We start from the raw sequence: 17848 nt of genomic DNA, 5'->3' as shown, positions 1-17848 counted from the left end.
TGGGTTGTGGCCCACGGGCACAAGATGCTTAGACGGGGAGGTTGCTGAGGGTGTTGCACTTGCTGTCCTCCTACTGGGGCAGGAAGCCAGAGCCCAGTCCTGCCCCTGGGGCAGCATGGCATGCCCACTCTCTGGGGCCTGCAGCCTTGGCTTCAAATCCCAGCCTCGCTACCAAGCAGCTCTGGGACATGAGCAAGTTGCTGACCTTCTCTGGGCCTCAGGAGTCTGGGGGGCAATGACAGTCTGTTCCCTGTGGAATTTTGAGGGTCTAAAGGCAATGGTACTTAAAAAGCCTCTAGCACCAGGCCTGGCTCAGAGTCAAGCTGGGTGTGCAGCAGCCTGTGTGGCCACCGCCGGGGTCATCGTGACCGTGGTCTGGGTATCCATGAGCTTTCGGTTCTCTTACTCGATTAACTGGACACACGGGTGCTCCGTCTTGCCCACGGGTGTTTTCTGAGCACCACTGTGTGCCAGATATGTGCCGGTGGTGGAGACGCAGAGGGCTGCACTAAACCACTCACCTCACACAAGGAGGGGAACAGCACACCAATGAGGACCAAATAATGATGGTCGCTCGTGGAGGACAGTGTCATGGCGCAGCGTTGCGTCATGTAGCGTATCAGTCACGTAGAGCATCTCTAATCGGAAAATCCGAAATCTGAAACTTTCCAAAAATCCAAAAGTTTTTGAGGCCAACGTGACTCTGCAGGTGGAAAGTTCTGCACCGTGAAACTTTGTTTCCTGTAGGAGGTCATGAAGGATATTATGCTGTTACCTTCAGGCAACGCGGGCAGGGTGTGTACGAAGCATGGATGAATTGCGTGTGTACACATGGGTCCTGTCCCCAAGAGCTCTCATTATGGACAAGCTAATATTCCAAAATCCAAAACACTGCCATTCCCACGCACCTGGATAACTCAGCCCGTAATTCGACATCGGACCTCTGCGCACAGCACAGCCCCACAGCTGGGCCCCTCAGGGCCCGGGCTTTGTCCCCGCTCACTGAAAGCTGCTGTGTTGCTGGCTGCAGTCTGGGTCTCTGAGCCTCGGTTTATCTGCTGTCCAAGGGGGTCAAGGCCTTCCCTGTTCACAGTAAAATATGACCTCATTGTCACCAATGGATGGGCTGAGTGTCCCGAAGGGCTGCGTGTGTCTGTTTAGGGGCTACGATTGGAGGAAACCAAGGCAGGCACTGGTAATGTGAGGGAGCCCCGGGCCCAGGCCTGCGCTCCTCACGGGAGAGCAGTGGAGACGAGACGGCCTTCCCCAGGTGCTCATGGGATCGGACAGCAAGGCCTCACGGGGCGGTCTCAGGGGCCTCCCAAGGGTAGAACCATCGACAGGTAAACTGAGGCTCCCCAGCTTTACACGGCGCTAGGGGACAGAGTCGTCTGCCAGGCAGTCTGGCCTGAGCGGGTGTGTCCTCAGCCCTGAATGAGGCCGAGAGTGGAGAGAACCCTCAGCCCTTAGCAGCCAAGGGCCAGCTCTCTGTGGACCAGGGTGGGTGGACAGGCCTTGCTTCCCAGAGAGGCCAGTTCCAGAGGACCACATCAGTGCCAGGCACTGTGCCTGGGGCACGGGCCACACTGCTCCGCACAGCCCTGTATGTGCAGTGGCTGTTTATGGTCACTAGAGATGAGGAGGGGGGACATGGGCATCTGGAAGGGTGGCCTTAAGGCAGAAGCCTGTGCCCAGCTCTGCTCAGATGCCCTCCTGAGCCTCCGGGGTCAGCCTGCCTGAGCAGTGAAGTGTGTCGAGGCCCAGGTGGGGACCGGGGGAGCGTCCCCTAAAGGCCCAGCTCGGAGCAGAGATGGCACTTGGAATCGGCCTCAGGCTGCCTGTCTGCCCGTCAGAGCCTGTCATTCATGCCCTAGGGCAGGGGGCCAACCAACTTTAGAGGAGCACCATGCCATCGCGACAGATGGGCACGGTGGAGCTGCCAGGAGCCTCCAGCCTGTGGCTATTGTGTGTGCCTCGAGCCCAGCCCCTCGCCAGCGCGGTCCCAGCTGGGACCAAATGCCTTCAGTTTCTTAGTAACGATGACAATACTAGTAACAGTGGGTGCCACACTGGTTCAACAGCCGCAGAAATGTGTACTGTGCAAAGCTCCGCCTGTCACTGACATGGACAAAGAGGACACCTAGCGAACAGGAAGGACAGGGCGCGGGGCCAGAGGGTGCAGACCTCAGGCTCGCTTCTTGCTGTCAGTGGGCCTTGGGCATCCAGCTCTCTTCTTGGGGACTCACCACCCTCACCTGAACAGTGGGCCACCAGGACCTTGCTTGGCAGGTGATTGTGGGGAGACAAAATACTGATTGTGAAGGAGGCCCGTGTCCAGCCCCCTCCCCTCCCCGAGAGGGGCTGGCAGAGGAGAGCAGACCGGGGGTAGAAGTGGCAGAGCTGATGCCAAGGTCACATCCCTCTTTTGATGGGAGGGACAGACTTGGGCTCAGATCTGGTAAGTGGCAGAGCTGAGCTACAGCCCTGGGCGGGAGGAAGGAGCCTTCGCTGTGGGAAGCCTTTTTCATCCATTATCTTATCCTCAGGGCAACCCTGTCCAGCCAGTGCAGTTACTGTCTCCGTTTTACAGACGGGAGACCGAGGCCCAGCTGGGCCGTGGCTGAGGTGGGATTTGAACCCGGGCAGTCCGATGCCCTGCGGCCTGAGCTTCATCCGCTGCTGCAGTGCCACCATGGGCCCCTTTCATGAAGCCGCCTACCTCCCACCTCGTCCGCGGAGGGGCCAGCTGCCCCCTGCTAGGAGGCTGGGCTTTGGCCTGGCTGGAGGCTCTCGGCCCCCTCCAGCTAAGGGAAGAGACCTGGGTGCTCTCGGTGGAAACCTGGACTGCACTCCTTGGTGGAGCAGGAACAATTACTAATGACATTTAGAAAGAAATTAATGATGAGAAATGCAAGTTGGCATTTCAGGAGCACCCGTCAGCGGCCGCCCGGCAACACTCACAGGAGAGGCGCGGGCTGGGGGCTGGGCAGGCAGAGGAGACGGAGGCGACTACAGAAAATTAATTTTGCTGTGTCAATAATGAATGTGGGTCTACTTGCTCTGCTGCTGAAGTTTAGACAGAATCAAACCAGCTGCAAGAGAGTCACTGTGTGGCTGTACCATGGGCGAGGGCAGGTGACAGTTTCAGCTTGGTGTCTTTTTTAAGTGTCACTGGGGGGGGGGGACAGTGGGGTGGGGCTACAACAGGGGACAGCCAGGGGGAAGGAGGTGATAATCTTAGGATTAGGTCATTTGGGCTTAAATCTAAGTGCCACCTCTGACCAGGTAGATACTTAGCAATAAGCTGCTTTTCCAGAAAGGCTCAGAAAGAGCCTCAGTTTCTTCATCGGTAAAATGGGACCATTGCTGGTTAAAGAGGATGGCATCGGGGCTGGTGGCCAGGGTCAGTGCTGACCGGCTCTGTGGCCTCAGGGAGTCAGCCTCCTGGGCCTCAGTGTCCTTACCTAATAAAGGTGTTTTGAGGGTTGAAGAGTTAATGTATGAAAGTGCTGAGAACAACGTGTGGCACTTACTAACCTCTAGGTAAAAGTTAGCCACTGTAATCACCGGAAAACTCCCTTTTTTGAAATATAGTCCTTTAAAGGTCTCACAGGTGAACACAGCCTACCTTGGTCTACCAGTTTGTGTCAAGATATTTAACAGTTTGCAAGGATCATCTCCTTGTGCCTCAGCAACCTGAGGCCAGTAGAAGTACTTTAGGGTCACAGCATTTTACAGATTTGCAATCTGAGGCTGGGAACTGGGCGTTAAAGTGGGCAACCAGCAGTGGGGAGTGGGGCTCAGGCTAAGGGTGGGTGTGCATTCTGCCTGTTAGGGTTTGAGTTGTGAACAGGAGAGCTGAGTGGGGGACCCTGCTCTCCTACTCAGTGACAAGACCTCCTGCCAAAATCAGAGCTGGGTGCGTAGCCCCAGAAGGCTGCAGCCCTGACCTATGACACTGTCCTTGTCTCCCCCACTTTTATTCTGGATGCTGCTGCATCAAAAGCGTGGGATTGCCACAGTTTTGCGTGGACAGTGAGGGTAGAGCCCGTGGCTGGTGTTGGTTAGGACAGTGTGAAGTGACTGTAACGTGTTGTAAAACCTTTTATGTGTATGGTCTGGTGAACCTCATGTCAAGTCTGCTAGGTAGACATATTAGCCCCACCTTTAAGATGAGTAAGTGGGTACTTAATGGAAGGTGTAGGGTCACAGAGACGGTGTGCCGAGACCAGATCTGAACTCCAGCCTGTCTTCCCTTGTACCCACGTATTTCCAGCACATTCCTGCCTCCACCATTCCTCCATCCAACCCTCTCCTCCCCCATCATCCGCTGTCCATCCACCCACCCATCTGCTCCTCACCCACCAGCTTCTCTCCATCAGCAGCAGCACATCTGTCTCCCTGTCCATCAGTACCGAGCATGCTCGTGAGCTGGGAACTGCAGAGCTTTTATGGTCCCTTCCTTGTGCGCTCTTAACCCCACAGTTACCTGCGCCTCTCCCCACCTTAACACAGCGTGCGCACGTGCATACACACTCACACACCTGTTAGTTGAACGGCATGGGGGTAGAGTCACTGGTGCTGAAAGGGGAGCCGTCCCGTCCTGCAGACCACTTTGTCATGGCGGGCAGGTATGTGGACAGTGACAGTGTGCCCACGGTGTGATTGGCGGCTGAGTGAGTTTAGAGGACAGGGAAGGCAGTGTTCTTCAAGCCCAGCTTCCCAGAGCTGGGCAGCCCACAGAACCCCTGGGGTGTGGGTCAGCCTCTGCCCTTTGCTTTGTGCCGGCTCCATCTCTGGACCAGCAAGGGTGCACACCTACGTGTTTCACAAGAACCGTGGCCATCATTAACTGTAATCGGTCTCAGCTGCAGTTTTGATCACTGGTGCATGCACACAATTCATCACAGCAAATTAGGTCCATCTTCGGAACTTCTGGCCCTGCAGCCTAGGGGCCTGTGAGCAAGGGGGGCTGAGCTGTGTGAGCTCAGGGAGCCAATTTGGGGAGTGCTGGGCCATGTTTTCAGAGGGTGACCACCCTCCTCATCAGCGTGGGCAATTTCCTAGAATTTTGAAGACGCAGGAAAGTTTTACCATTAACAAAAATTTCTAAGAAAGTAGAATGGATCCGATCAAAGTTTTTTTATACATCATTTGCAAAACCTAAAAAGCACTAGGTTAGTTCGGGGACCTGAACATACGTGTTCTGTATAATTAGTGACCGTGTGACCTAGATTCTCCAGTGCAGCCCTGATTTTCGAGTATTCCGTCCCCGCTATTGGCTATTTGTCCTGGTTTTCATTTTGTGAAATGCGCTGCTCTGTGTGGAGCTGGGTTTGCTTGTCGCATTTTGATGAATAAGCAATGAAAATTATCAAGACCTGCAAAGAGTCAGGAAAAAAAATCAAGAGGGGAAATTTCCTCCCACCTCAGCTGTTTCCAAGATGGCAAAGTTCCTCACATGTCCAGGGGGCTTCCTGCCCACTTCCTGCCTCCCCACCCTGGAACCCGGGAATGCTCACACATTTCTTTCCAGCAGCCAGCAGGGCCCCGTCCCCTTGGCTTGCCAGTGACCACAGGTGAGGCTTTTCGGCAGCACATCTCAGTGCTCAGGGGCGGAAGCCCTGGATCTCCTGAGGGTCTGTGTTTCCATGGCCTGGCACCAGAAGCTGCACCATTGACCACCATTGACCACCACTGGTCAGCTCAGGTGTCGCAGAGGAAGCCCCTCCACTTCCTGGAAATGAAGATGGTCTTGGAGCCAGCACCCACTAGTGCTTAGGAGGTGGCACTGTGTCCCCTGGGTACTGCAGCTATCCTCCAGCCAGGCCACCTTGGTCTGTGCAACTTCAGCCCTGGAGCCAGAGACATGGGGCAGCCACCCAGCAAGGGCCCTGAGCCTGGTTATGGTGGTGCAGAACAGGACCCTCTCTCTCCCACCTGACCCGCTGACCCTGGAGGATCCTTCCCACTCTCTTTTTAATGTTACCCATTTTTAAGTGTAAGTTCAGTGGCATCGAGGGCATCCCTATTGTGGGACCATCCCCACCGCCCATCTCCAGAACCTCTTCATCCTCCCAAACTGAAACTCTGTCCCTATTAAACACTCCCTTCCCAGTCCCCTTCTCCCAGCTCTGGCAGCCAACATTCGACTTTCTCTGTGAGTTCAGTTCCTCTAGTTGCTTCATATAAAAGAAGTCATGCATTATCTGTCCCTCTGGCTGGCTTATTTCGCTTAGCGTAATGTCCTCAAAGATCTCTCCTATTGGAAAAAACTAAAACAGTCTAACATGCCCTGGTGGAGGGGAAACAAAGGGCACTGGGGGAGGAACTTCGTTCTTCCTCTCCTGTCCCTGGCCAGTGGCCGGAGGCTTTGCCTGGCTGACTAGCTTGCAGGCTTCTAGAAGACTCCTGGAGTTTCTACCAAGTGTGTCTTAGCCAACACTGAGGTACCTGAGAGCCGAGGGATGACACCCCTGCCTTGCGGTGTCTGTGGCCATGATGGGTAGATGACCAGGTCATGGCAAGCTGAGGAAGGTGCTGGAAGGAACCCTCTGCAGGTGCAGAGCCGTGCCATGCTGGGAGGCCGGGAGGGCCAGGCCAGGGCTGGGCCTCAGAGAAGAGGCTCTGGAACGGGGCTGTGTGGAGCACTGGGCAGCAGGACAGCTGTTGGGAGGGCAGTGGAGGCAGGGGCTGGTAAATTGGGGGAACTGGAATAGGGTCACTCAGGCTGAGGGCAGCAAGAACCCAACCTCACAGGGCCCTCCTGATCCCGGTCAGGATTGATTCTGTGTGTAGCGGGGACCAGGAGGTCTCAAGCAGGGACCCTCCCTTGAGGAGACTACACATCTGGGCTTCTCATGGGCACTTGGTTGCTTGGCTTCCCTCTTCCAGGAATATGGACTTCAGAGGGGCTCCGTGGCCCAGGCGGGTGGGAGTGTCGGAGGGGTCCCAGCAGGGGGAAGGTTAGTCATGTAGTGTGGGGAGACCAACGCCAAAATCACATGGTCATCCCCTGATACCTTCCCAGCACTGTCATGTAAGGAGTCTGAGTGTTTGTGTGTGTGCGTGTGCGTGCGCATGTGCACGTGTGATTGTGGACTATTGGTGAGCAGGTATGGGCCTGGGGGTTTATTGTGGTATCCACACACAAAAAGAGAGAGGGGTGTCCCTGAATGTGTGTATGGGGGGCCACCTGTGTGTGATCGTGAGCCATCAGTGAGTATGTGGGGGGGTGAGGTATTCAACAGGGGTTTCATGAGTTTGGGACATGGGGGGATCTGTGAGTGTGTGTGTGGGTGTGAGTGTGAGCTGAGGGTAGAGTCCCCACATGGCACAGGGCTGGGGGGTTGTTGGGGGGACCTGGGAGCAGTCCTGCTTGGCTCCCTGCTTTCATAAGTGTCCCAAGAGGCTGTCCCCCCATACCACTCCTTCCTTCTGCCCCTGGGGACGCTGGGTTAGTTTGGGGACCTGAACATACATGTTCTATATAATTAGTGACCGTGTGACCTAGATTCTCCAGTGGGACCAGAGGACTCTGGGGCCCTTTGGAAGCCAGGAGAGTTTGAGGAGGATAATTATGACTGTCAAGGAGCACAGGTCTCTCCAGATAGAGAAGAGACAACCCCTGAGATGCTCACGTGGGGGTCCCGTGTGGCTCTGGGCATGGTGGGGGGTTCTAGTCTCCCTGTATGTGCCTTGGCGTCACCAGCTGTGCTTGCCCTGGCACACCCCAGACACACTTAGGTCAGCGGGCAGGACAACTCCCGAGACAGCCGCGCTAGGACAAGCAGGCAATTCCGGCGTCACCAGAATCTCCCTCTACCTCCATTCTCTCTTCAGAATTTAACTGAGCCAAGTCCCACCTCCCCTTCCTCTGATGAGAACCCTAAATGATCCTTTGGCCCTCTGCCACCTGAGAGCACTGCTGTCCCCCACCTCCTGCCATGGGGGCCCAGCCCTGTTAGTGTGGCGAGGGTGTTTGGGGCATCCTGGTGCCCTCAGAAACACCAGGCCTCAAGCCACAGTCGGCTTGCAGACCTGATTTGATTGACGCGCACAGGGCTTTAGACACTGAGGAAGTTTGGTCTTGGAAGAGAAATCTAGATTTCCAGGTTCTCGGCAAAAGCAGAAGCCCTGGTGACCCTGGGCCTACTTGACCATGGGGCAGCCATCCCTGGGGCTGACGCGCTCCTCCCCTCTCCGTGAAGTTTGCGTTCTTGAGACGATGGTCCCGGCTGAGCCTTGCTGCTCTGCACCTGGGCTGGGCTGCTCTTGTTGGCCGTGTGGCCCCAGCATCTCCACAGCCCCCAGCCTGAGGCCTGGTCTGAACACGCAGCTCCACGGGGTTGGAGGAACCCTGCCCGTGGCACATGGATCTCCAGGAATTCATCAGCCCTCTTTCCTGACACAAGAACTTCCTGAGAGTTTATGCCTCTGTCTTCCTGGTTGTCGATCAAAAAGGCAGATTAGCCCTGAAGTGGAAAGAGAGGCCTTCATGAGGTCTCGGGAGACCATCCACCAATACCGCTGTCTCCCCACTTCCACCCTGGGCCTTCCTGGAGGTCTGCAGTGGGTAGGCCTGCTCAATTCCGGCTTGACTCTGTCAGGCTGGAATCACACCTTCCAAGGGTCTGGCTCACATTCCTCGAGGGAAGGAGACTGTGGGTTATTTCAGATTTGAGATGAACTGTGGCACCTGGCTGCTATGGTCAGTGCAGGCTTCACAGTGGCCGACGAGGTTGACAAGCCCAGTGCAGATGTCCACAGAACTGAACCTGGGACACCATCGCTGGAACCATCTGTTCCCAGGGCTGAGTCTCCAATTTGTTCCCAAGGGGCCTCGCCACCAGGGATCCCTCTCTGGAAAAACAGCAAGAGCTGCAGTGGCCGAATTAACTCAGGACCCAGGGTCGGGTATGGGCTCCCTGTCGCCTCAGGGCGACAAATCTACAAGTGGCCCTGGAAATATTTCTTCTCCTTTTGCTTGTGACAACAGCCATAAAACTCTCCCTTCCCTTGTGTGGCGGCCAAGGTCTCGCCTCTTGCCCTCGATTCTCTGCTCACAAACAGACCGCCTGGGCCCATTTGTGGGCTGAAGTGTGGTTCCCCTGAGTGTGCGGTCCCCTGGGCAAGTATTGTGAGTTCCCTTGTTTTGTTGGGTGGCTCGACATGGGAGCCTGTTTACAGGCTAGTTCCATAATAGAAGGCTTCGGTTCCCTCCTAATAATCTATTCTCTGGTGAGTTTTATTTTCAAAATGTAAGCAGGACAGAACGTGTCCCCGTGGGATTTTATTGGATTTTTTTTTTACCCCACATTTTCTCCTGTGTTTTCATGTGAGGGATGAGGTTTCCAACTCATGGTTCTGTCTTCCATGTCCTGGGTGCAGGTGAGAGGGGAGCTCAGAGAGGGGAGGTGCTCTCCGCCCTGTGGGCTCCGTAGAGCAGAACAAAGAAGCCCAGCCAGGATTGGTCGGCCTTGAACCTCTAGCAGAAGAAGTCTCGGTCAGAGGCTGTTGGATGTAGCCTTCTACGTCCCCCAGGCCACTCTTGGGTCCCTGAATCTGTTCCTGTTCTTGGACCGACCCTCCTGCTCCCTGGAAGTTGGACTCTCCCTCCCGGAGTGGAGATGTGGTGCACCCAGGCTCGCACAGAGACCCGGCACTTCCCTGCCTGAGCCTCCTGACGCTCACTTCCTGCTGCTCTGGAGTGGCAGACGACAGGCTGTCTCCCTGTCTGGAGGCAGAGACAGGAAACCCGCATGCACATCGCTGCACATGGAGGAGCTGCTGCTCTTCCTCTGCCTTGTGAGCTGCTTCAGGGCTTTGTCCCAGGCCAGCGGGTCAGGGGGCTTACTCTGACGCCCAGGGTGGGTGTCTCCTCTGCATGGGCAAAGCTCACCCTGCCCTTGGCGTCAATGGCACAATACCTGCTTGCCAGGTGGGGGCTGCTAGGGAAAGTGGGGTGCATCCACGTCATAGCTTGGGCCCTGGGGGAGGGCCGCCGCGTCACTGGGCAGGCATTTGGAGGGAGCCTTGGCCATTGCTCATGCCTAATTTTAATGACGTGCATTAGCTAAATTGTGTTCTGAGTATTCATTCAGGGCTGTTTATGGTGCGCTCTCGAGTGCGCTTACCGTTTGTCAGAAGTGCAAACTAGCGAACATACGAGCCTTTAAGACAGGCCATCTGTTCGTCTTAGACCCTTGGACGATTGTCAAATGCTTCTAAAAATAAGTGCTCACAAGCAGAGAGGGGCTGCCCAGGTGATACACAGCAGAGAGGAGAAGCAGAGCTGCCTCATGTGCACCCTCCCCAAAGGGAAAGAGAGCGGTGTGCGCCCGGAGGAGGCTTAGCCAGGGAGCAGAGGCCTGGAGCCCAGGGAGAGGCGGACCCCGCTGAGACACCTTTTTGGCTGAAGGCATGAGCTTCTTCTCCCTGTGTCTTGCATCTCGTGTAACTCCACAGCTCAAATACCTTCGATGGCTCCCCATGGCCCAGATTTAAGGGCAAGCTGCCTCGTCTGGCATCACGGAGCCTCATCAATAAGGCCCCCGCCTTCCTATCCAGGCTCGTCTCCGCAGCACATGCCCTGTGCTTCTGCCAAGCTGAATTATTCATCGCTCCCCCAACATATGCTGCACTTTTCACATTTCACAGGCAGAGCCGTGCCACGGCGGAGGGGGCTCTGCAGACGGGCCGTGGAGGTGCCGATCTGCGGCGCCTTCCAGCAGCAGGACCCGAGCCTTTCCGCGCCTTGACTTTCTCATCTGTACAATAGGGGCAGTAACGGCACTTAGCCCAGAGCACTGCCGTGGGTCTTGAAGAGTGAATAGTAGTGAGGTATGAAGTGGGCCTGGCACGACGGGGTGAAAAACCTTGGTCACCGTCAGCGTTATTCACGTCTCAGGCGGTTTGTTCAGGTGGGATGTCCTGCCCGGGAAATCCATTGTCTCTGAGTGTGTTCACAAATGCACACGCGCACACACTCACACACAGTGCAGACCTTAACGCAAGCCGTCCTTGGAGAGCAGCTTCTTTCTTAGCATCTTCCCATCAGAAGTCCTCTCTCTGTGGTCCTTTCTGTGAAATCTCACCCCTGCTCCAGCCACAAGCTTGGAAAAGGCCAGGAGCTGCCCACCTCCCACCATCTCTCCCTCCCTCTCTCTCTCTCTTCTCTCTCTCTCTCTCTCTCTCTGCTGCCCACTGCACAAGGCCAGGCTCCCTGTTTGTGAAATGAACCCTAACAGAGCCCTACTCCCTCCCTGCCCGAGTCCAGCATGGCTGTGACTGTAGCCTGGTGGACCTGCCTTTCTCCCGGAAACAGACTCTCTCCATGGCTAAGAGGACTTGCTGAGTTTGTGGACTTGGTCCCTGCCCTTGGAGAAAGTCCATTGTAAAGCCATGGTGGCTGCAGCCTGCCAGGGAGCCTACTGGTAGGAGTGGGGAGGAACGGGGTCACCAGAGCTGCTTCCCATGAGGAGGGGGAGCGAGGTGTTGTGGGGTCCAGGTGAAGGCCTCTGGGCTCTGCAGGTGGCTGGGGGACAGGGAAGTCCTGGGGGTGAGTGGCTTAGTCTGCTGTAGGGACTCAAGGGCCAGAGCCAGGGCTTGTTCTCCAAGGATGAGTCTTTCTTTCCTGATTTTTAGGGTCTTTAGGGCCTTTGAGTCTAGCTACCCCTGCACTCCCCATGGGGAGCATGGGTTCCCCAAGGGAGGGAGTGGGGCTTCTGCCTCCAGGGTGCTCCAGGCCCAGCCTGGGACATAACAGACAAAGACTCTGGGTGGGTGGGTGAGCCACACCTCCCCCGGTCCCTGTGGAGTCTCCCCGGCACCCCCTCCTCACCAGGTATCCCACTTGGTACCCAGAGGCAGGGGAAACTGACTTGTGGGTTTGGCTACGCTACCTGGGGGCTGGAGGGGAGCCGTCTTGAGAATGGGGGCTTGACCAGGTGCCTGCTGCCCAGGAACAGGACCACCCAAGATTGGGCCACCTCAGGAACACTCCTCAGACCCCAGCAGCCTTTGGGACAAGCAGAAAGAGGCTCCGCTGGTCAGTCCATTAAACTTGTAGGTATCCTTCTAGGGGTACTAGCAGGGAGCAAGAGGCCCTTCCATCCCAGCCACCTGTCTGGTCAGGAAGACCCTCGGGGACACCACACGAAGACCTGTGCAGCACTTCCTTATGGCCAGGCCTGGGATATAACTATATGCACATTGTCTTCTGGGTCCTCAGGGCACCTCAGAAGAGGCAGCCCCAGTCCCCAGAAGTCAAGGCATTTATTACGAGGCCACATGGCTGGTAAGTGGCAGAGGTAGGATTTGAATTCAGAGTAGGATTAGGACTCAGCCCAGCCCAGCCCACTACTGCTTCCCGCCTGCCTTGAGGTCACTTGGTGAAGTGCATCCAGGGATGAGCAGAGATGTCTCGCTGCTTCATGACACTATGACAGAGCACAGTCTCCCCACTGACACTGGAGTGGGTGAGCATCAAGGGGAGATGAATCAGGGTCCCCTGGCAAAGAACAGGAAATGGAGCCAAGACTTGGAGCAGCAGTCCTGTGCTGCAGGCAGAGGGCAGGGGTCTGCTTCTGTGCTGTGTTGTGGGGTGGGCCGAGGCAGGGCTGCCTCCTGACAGAGTTGGACCCCAGCTGAAACTCCGTGTGGCCCACTCTGGCTTGTGTTGGTGCCCCGTACACCTGGCCCAGTCCCTCTGTGCCCAACTCAGACTCGAGATTGGATTCAGGATCAGAAACGCCTTGCTGCTGAATTCCCAGCAAGGAGCTCCTGGCTGTCACCCGGCAGGGAGTCAATAAAGCTTTGTTGAGTGAATTCTGGGCTGTTCCCTTGAGAGGCTGAGCGTGCGACAGGGAGCCAGCTCCTGAGTCCTGATTTCCACAGGGGGCTCCTTTTGTGGGTCTCCCCAGGACCCCACCTAGGCCTGACCCCGACACTTCTAGGAGTGTGCAGAATTCTCTGCCCACCCCAGGCTCCACCTTGCCCATCTCAGGCGGAGACTCCCAAATCAGGCTCCACCAGAAACCTCCAACCCCAGGAGCTCATGGGCGAACAGCAGCCGCAGCCATGACCACCCGCCCCTCCCACTCCCCCATTTTATTTTCCTCACCTGCTTCTCTGCCCCACACCTGTGTCTCCCTGGAAGGTAGTGAGGCCGGTGTGGATGCCGGGCCTCCATCCAGGTCTTCCTCGTCCTTCCCTGGCCCCCACCCCTGGCCTTTATGGTGCAGAGAAGTGTTCATCTGCGGGGTCGGCGGCATCTTTAAAAGACGATTTTCTTCCTTCTCCGAGGGGCTAAATATAGCACAGGCATAAACAGAGAACTAGACATTAAGCCAGAATGCCCTTGTGAGGACCATGGCGGGTGGAAGGAGCTCTTAGGAAGGAAGGCCTCCCCCAGCCACGCCTCCCAGCCCAGGGGGAAGGGGCTTCGAGTGTGTTCAGGATTGTTGAACTGTGCCCATTGGAAGTGGCTCCCCTGGGGCTGCCCGGTGTGTAAGTGATGGGGGAGTGACAAGGGTCCCCAGCACCCCCTCTGCCCTTGGAGAGACTGCCCTTGGCCTGTGGCAGAGCTGATGCCCTCCTCAGCTCAGCACCTGGTCCCCTCCGCCACACGCGCGCGCACGCACACACACACACACACACGCACACACACTTGGTCTTGACCAGCCGCCTGGCCGAGATGCCATTTGCACCACACTCTGCAGACGTTTGGAGGCCTGTGCGTCTCGCCCCTCACATCAGGCCCCTCAAGGGGTGAACCCACCTGGAGTCCTCTCCTTACCCCTCACTGTGCCCAGCCCAGAGCAGAGCATCCAGCAGGTACTTAATAACACCACACTGAATGAATTTTGGTGCCCAGTTCCCTTGGGGCATCAAGTTTTGACATTTCCATCTGCTGTGACATCCTAGGCTTTTGTTCTCATAAAAAAATATAAATATACTTCAGGGAAGGAAACTTTACCCTTCCATCTCAGAACCACCTGCTGTGGCTCTTTAAGTGAGAAGGGCCACTGTTGCTGCCATTTATTCCCCCAGTTTCCTAACCCGAGGTCCGCCTTCGGGACTGCTGAGCCGGCAGCTCCCAGCAGCCAGGGTGGACGGCGAGTGCCTCCGCTGGCCTTGTGCTTGGCACCCCAGCAAGAGGCTGCCTCCTCACCCAGAGGTCCCCGGACACTGCCTTGCACCCTGTTGGCAGTGTGTGGTCCTCGAGGATCTGGTGAAGTTTAAATACCATCTTGGTGCTCTGCTGCCTGAGTCCACATTGGTGGGCAGTCTGTGTCCTGCACTCCCGCCATCCCTCCAGGTGACCTGTGTGCTGGCACCACCCTGGGCCTGCCTGGACCCCGGGACGCTGGCACACTCATCCTCTTTGTGTGGCTCCTTCCCCTGCACTAGCTGTCCCTGTCCCCCTGTCTGTCCCTACCCGCGCGCTCCTTCGTTTGCTCACCCTCTCATTGGTGCCTTCAACAATACGGACTGTCTCTGTGCCAGGCCTAGTCAACGTGAGACAGGAGAAGAGCTACACCTGGCGTCTTCCTACTGCCCCTTCCCTTCCTGCTCCACGGCCCCCCACTTAGGAAGAAGGAACGGAGTACACCCGATAGCCGCCGCTTACCGCTGGCTCTTTGGGCACAGTGGGGAAGTGAGATCTCCAGATTGTCCCTGAGCAGCTGTGTCTGCCATGCTGCCACGAGGCACTGGAGACCCAGGTGTCCTGTCAGGACTGTGTGCCCAGCACTGGGCCGGGTGCTGTGGGGATGGGAAAGGAAGGGATCTCGGCAGAGGCCAGACTTGCCCAGGAGAGGTATGTAAATACCACCTGAGGCTTGGATGCCGGTGAAATTGAGACAGAAGAAACTTGGAGCTAGAAGGACGGTCTGTCTGTGCACGGGATAGGTCGGCTCCCCCAAGACTAGCAGGCTGTCCCTGTGCAAGTACAAGGAGAGGTGCCTTGGCTGGAGGGTGTGGGTTCCCATGGAAACCGCCTGCATCCCATCTGTGGCCTCAGACAACCTGCCTAGTGCTCTGGGTCCATACACCCCACCAGAGGTGCCAGGACATGTGGCAGTGTGGGCTTATGTCTGGTGCTGGCCTGGGGTGCCCATCCGGGTGTGGGGCCCTGGATTCTCATTGCCTGGTTCAGCCCCTCCTTCGTCCTAGCTGGCTGGCCTTGGGCTGATGATGTATTCTCCCTGAGCCTCGATTTCCTCATCTGCTGATGTCCCAACATGTCAGGCTATTGTGGGGATTGCAAGTGATTCGCACGCAACGTCACATAGCACCCATGCCTGCCAAACACCAGCCATGCAACCTGCACCGGTGTCCTTGGCACCCTGCGTGTCGAGTATCAGCGGATGGAGTGCTGGGGCTGTGTCTTCTATGTGTGGATGGGGTGTTGGGGGCTGCCTCTCCTTGACTGGGAGCTGGCTGGAGAGGTCAGTGATAGCACCATGGAAGCCATTGCAGTGACTACAGTGTGGGGTGGCTGCCACGGGGGACTTGTGCCTGGAAACAGGCACAGTCCCATCTCAGATCTGGGCTCCAGGCCTCCAGGAGATGCTGTGGGCGTCCACTTTGCAGCCAGACCTGGAGCCCAGGAGAAGGATACAGCGCCTCTTCTTCCCCCTGGTGGTCAGCAGCAGAGCTGCAGGCCACTGCTCCCAGCCTGTGTGGAGTCATAGGGCCGCTGGCCACGGGGTGCCCAGCCAGCCACAGGGGCAGGAGCATCCTTAAGAAGCTTCACCCCGGGTCAGCAGCCCTTGTGCACTCCACGCAAGGCCACTCCATCCCTCGTGGACTTCATTTCCTCTCTGCCTGGGTCATGAGGAGGAGCACCACCTGAGGCTTGGATGCACTTGGTCTGGATTTGCAACCTGGACCACCGAAAAGAAACAAAAAGACTGGGTTCTCAAAGGCCAAACCCCACCCTCACCCCCTGGCTGTTGGTTCCTATAAAAACAGATCAACACTACTGGCCCGCTCTGGCTGGCAGGAGGGGGGACGTGCCGTTGGCTGTGACAAGTGGGAAGCATTTGGCTCCAGGGTCCCACCTGGGCCCTGGGTTCCCAGGCGAATTCAGCCAAACGGCACAACACCCTCCTCTTCTGGCCCAAGAAGTGTCACGTGGCCACACGGGCAGGCTCCCAGAGCCCAGTGGCGAGAGGCTCTTCCCAGGCCCCTTCCTGCTGGGTGACCTGTCCCCTGCCTGGGCTGCAGGCTCCACGGCCGCCCACTGCCTCTGCGTGTCTGTGCCCACTCGGGTGTTTCTTGGCCAGAGAGCTGTGCAGCACATCTGCTGTCTCCCTCTGCTAGGCTCTGAGCAGCCACGGGGAGGATGGAGAGGGGGACATAGGGGCAGCCTGCAGGCAGCCAGAGATAGTTTCCTCCTTGTCATTAGGTGGTTTTAATTCCTGCCACCTCCCCAGCATTTCTTCTTTCCCTCCACGTAGACCTGAATGGCCTTTAAAAAAAATTACAGGGAGCCCAGGTTGGCAGCCACCAGAACCGATCCCCAAGCCCCCGAATCAACGTGCCATCTTGGCAGCTGCGTCCCCGGAGCACTTTTTTCCGTGTTGCATTTTGTTTGGTAATAATCGAGACGCTTTTCTGCAGCTCTCGTGCACCGGGTGGGAGGGGCCAGCTTGCTCTCCGTTCCTCTGCCCTCATGCGAGTCTCCTTTTCTTCGCCTTTGCAGAACCACACGATGAGCCAGCACGCACAGTGAGGGACCGCTCGACAGGACACCTCTCCGCAGAAGGCTTGCCGGAGACGCCGTGGGGAGGGCCATTTGAACATTACATCCAATCAAAGTGTCATTTGCAACCCAGATGTAAAACTCTAATGATTTGGCCATGAGGCGCTGCTATTATAAGCAGCTGGAAATGAATATTAATGGCAGAGATTAAAAGTATTCCATGCTCAGTATTTTTTATTGTCCTGCTACAGCTAGTGTGCTTTTAGAGTTTCCGCCGCAGACTACATTTCTAGTGTTAGAGAAACCTGCTTTTTGAGGCTATTGTCCTTTGTTCCTTCATGTATTATATTGATAGTTTTTAAAAAAAAGGATTAGTGTGATTTTTTTTCCTTTGCTTCTTTTTTTTTTTTATTTTTTTCTTTCTTGTTTTTCTTTCCCCCCTTTGGTTAACTACTTTTTAATTGCAATTCTAGGTAATTGTGCATCGTGATGTGATTGCTTGGCTATTGTCTGAATATTTCCTTTTAATTTTTTAATTAAAGACTAATGCTTTGATTGGATTTGCCAGTTCACCGGACAGTGATTAAAACTATGTAATGAATATAATCGGTTTCAGTGCAACTGGATGGTCTGCTTTTAAATGTGACTTAATCTGACTGCAGTAACTAGTACAGTTCAATAAAGGGAATCCATGCGATTAGCATCCGGCTGCCTGCTTCTCTCCTCCCCAGCCTGGGCTGTGGAGGGGGCTGTCATCTGCAGTGAGGGGTGTTTCCAGGCGAGTTCCCATGGGTTCACACATGCCCCTGGGGACCGGCACACAATAAACCCCGCTTCTTTTGAGAAAGAAGAAATGTAGGGACTTAACAAATAGACTGCATGAACTGGCAGTGGTCACACCAAAGTCAGAAGGGAAAGAACCCATAGAGATCAAGGACTCTGATTTTCTCATTTGTGGTGGGGAAACTGAGGCTCCCGCGGCAGGTTGGTCACTTATCCATGATGCTTTCTGGCTTCCCATCTGGGGATGGCTCTTCAATGTACTTTCTGCAAATGGGCAAAGGGTCAGCCCTCACCTTGCCAAGTAGGACTTGGGTTCTAATTTTGGCCAGGACTGGGAGAAATAGCAGGGACAAA

At 56.0% G+C, this 17848-nt stretch overlaps 1 protein-coding gene across 1 annotated transcript in view; it reads left to right on the top strand.

The window, feature by feature from the left end:
* The window catches only part of ZNF423 (zinc finger protein 423), a 323245-nt gene extending 305928 nt beyond the window's left edge, over positions 1–17317 (top strand). The window contains exon 8 of the mRNA XM_081275619.1: positions 16712–17317. Within this exon, the coding sequence (XP_081131745.1) occupies positions 16712–16741 (30 nt within the window). The 3' untranslated portion in view covers positions 16742–17317. The remainder of the gene's footprint in view (positions 1–16711) is intronic.
* Positions 17318–17848: the final 531 nt, after the last annotated feature.

Source organism: Spermophilus citellus (assembly GCF_964194105.1).
Source record: "Spermophilus citellus genome assembly, chromosome: 18".
Lineage (NCBI taxonomy): Eukaryota > Metazoa > Chordata > Mammalia > Rodentia > Sciuridae > Spermophilus > Spermophilus citellus.
Note: the sequence above shows the minus strand (reverse complement) of the source record. Positions and strands in the feature narration are given on the sequence as shown.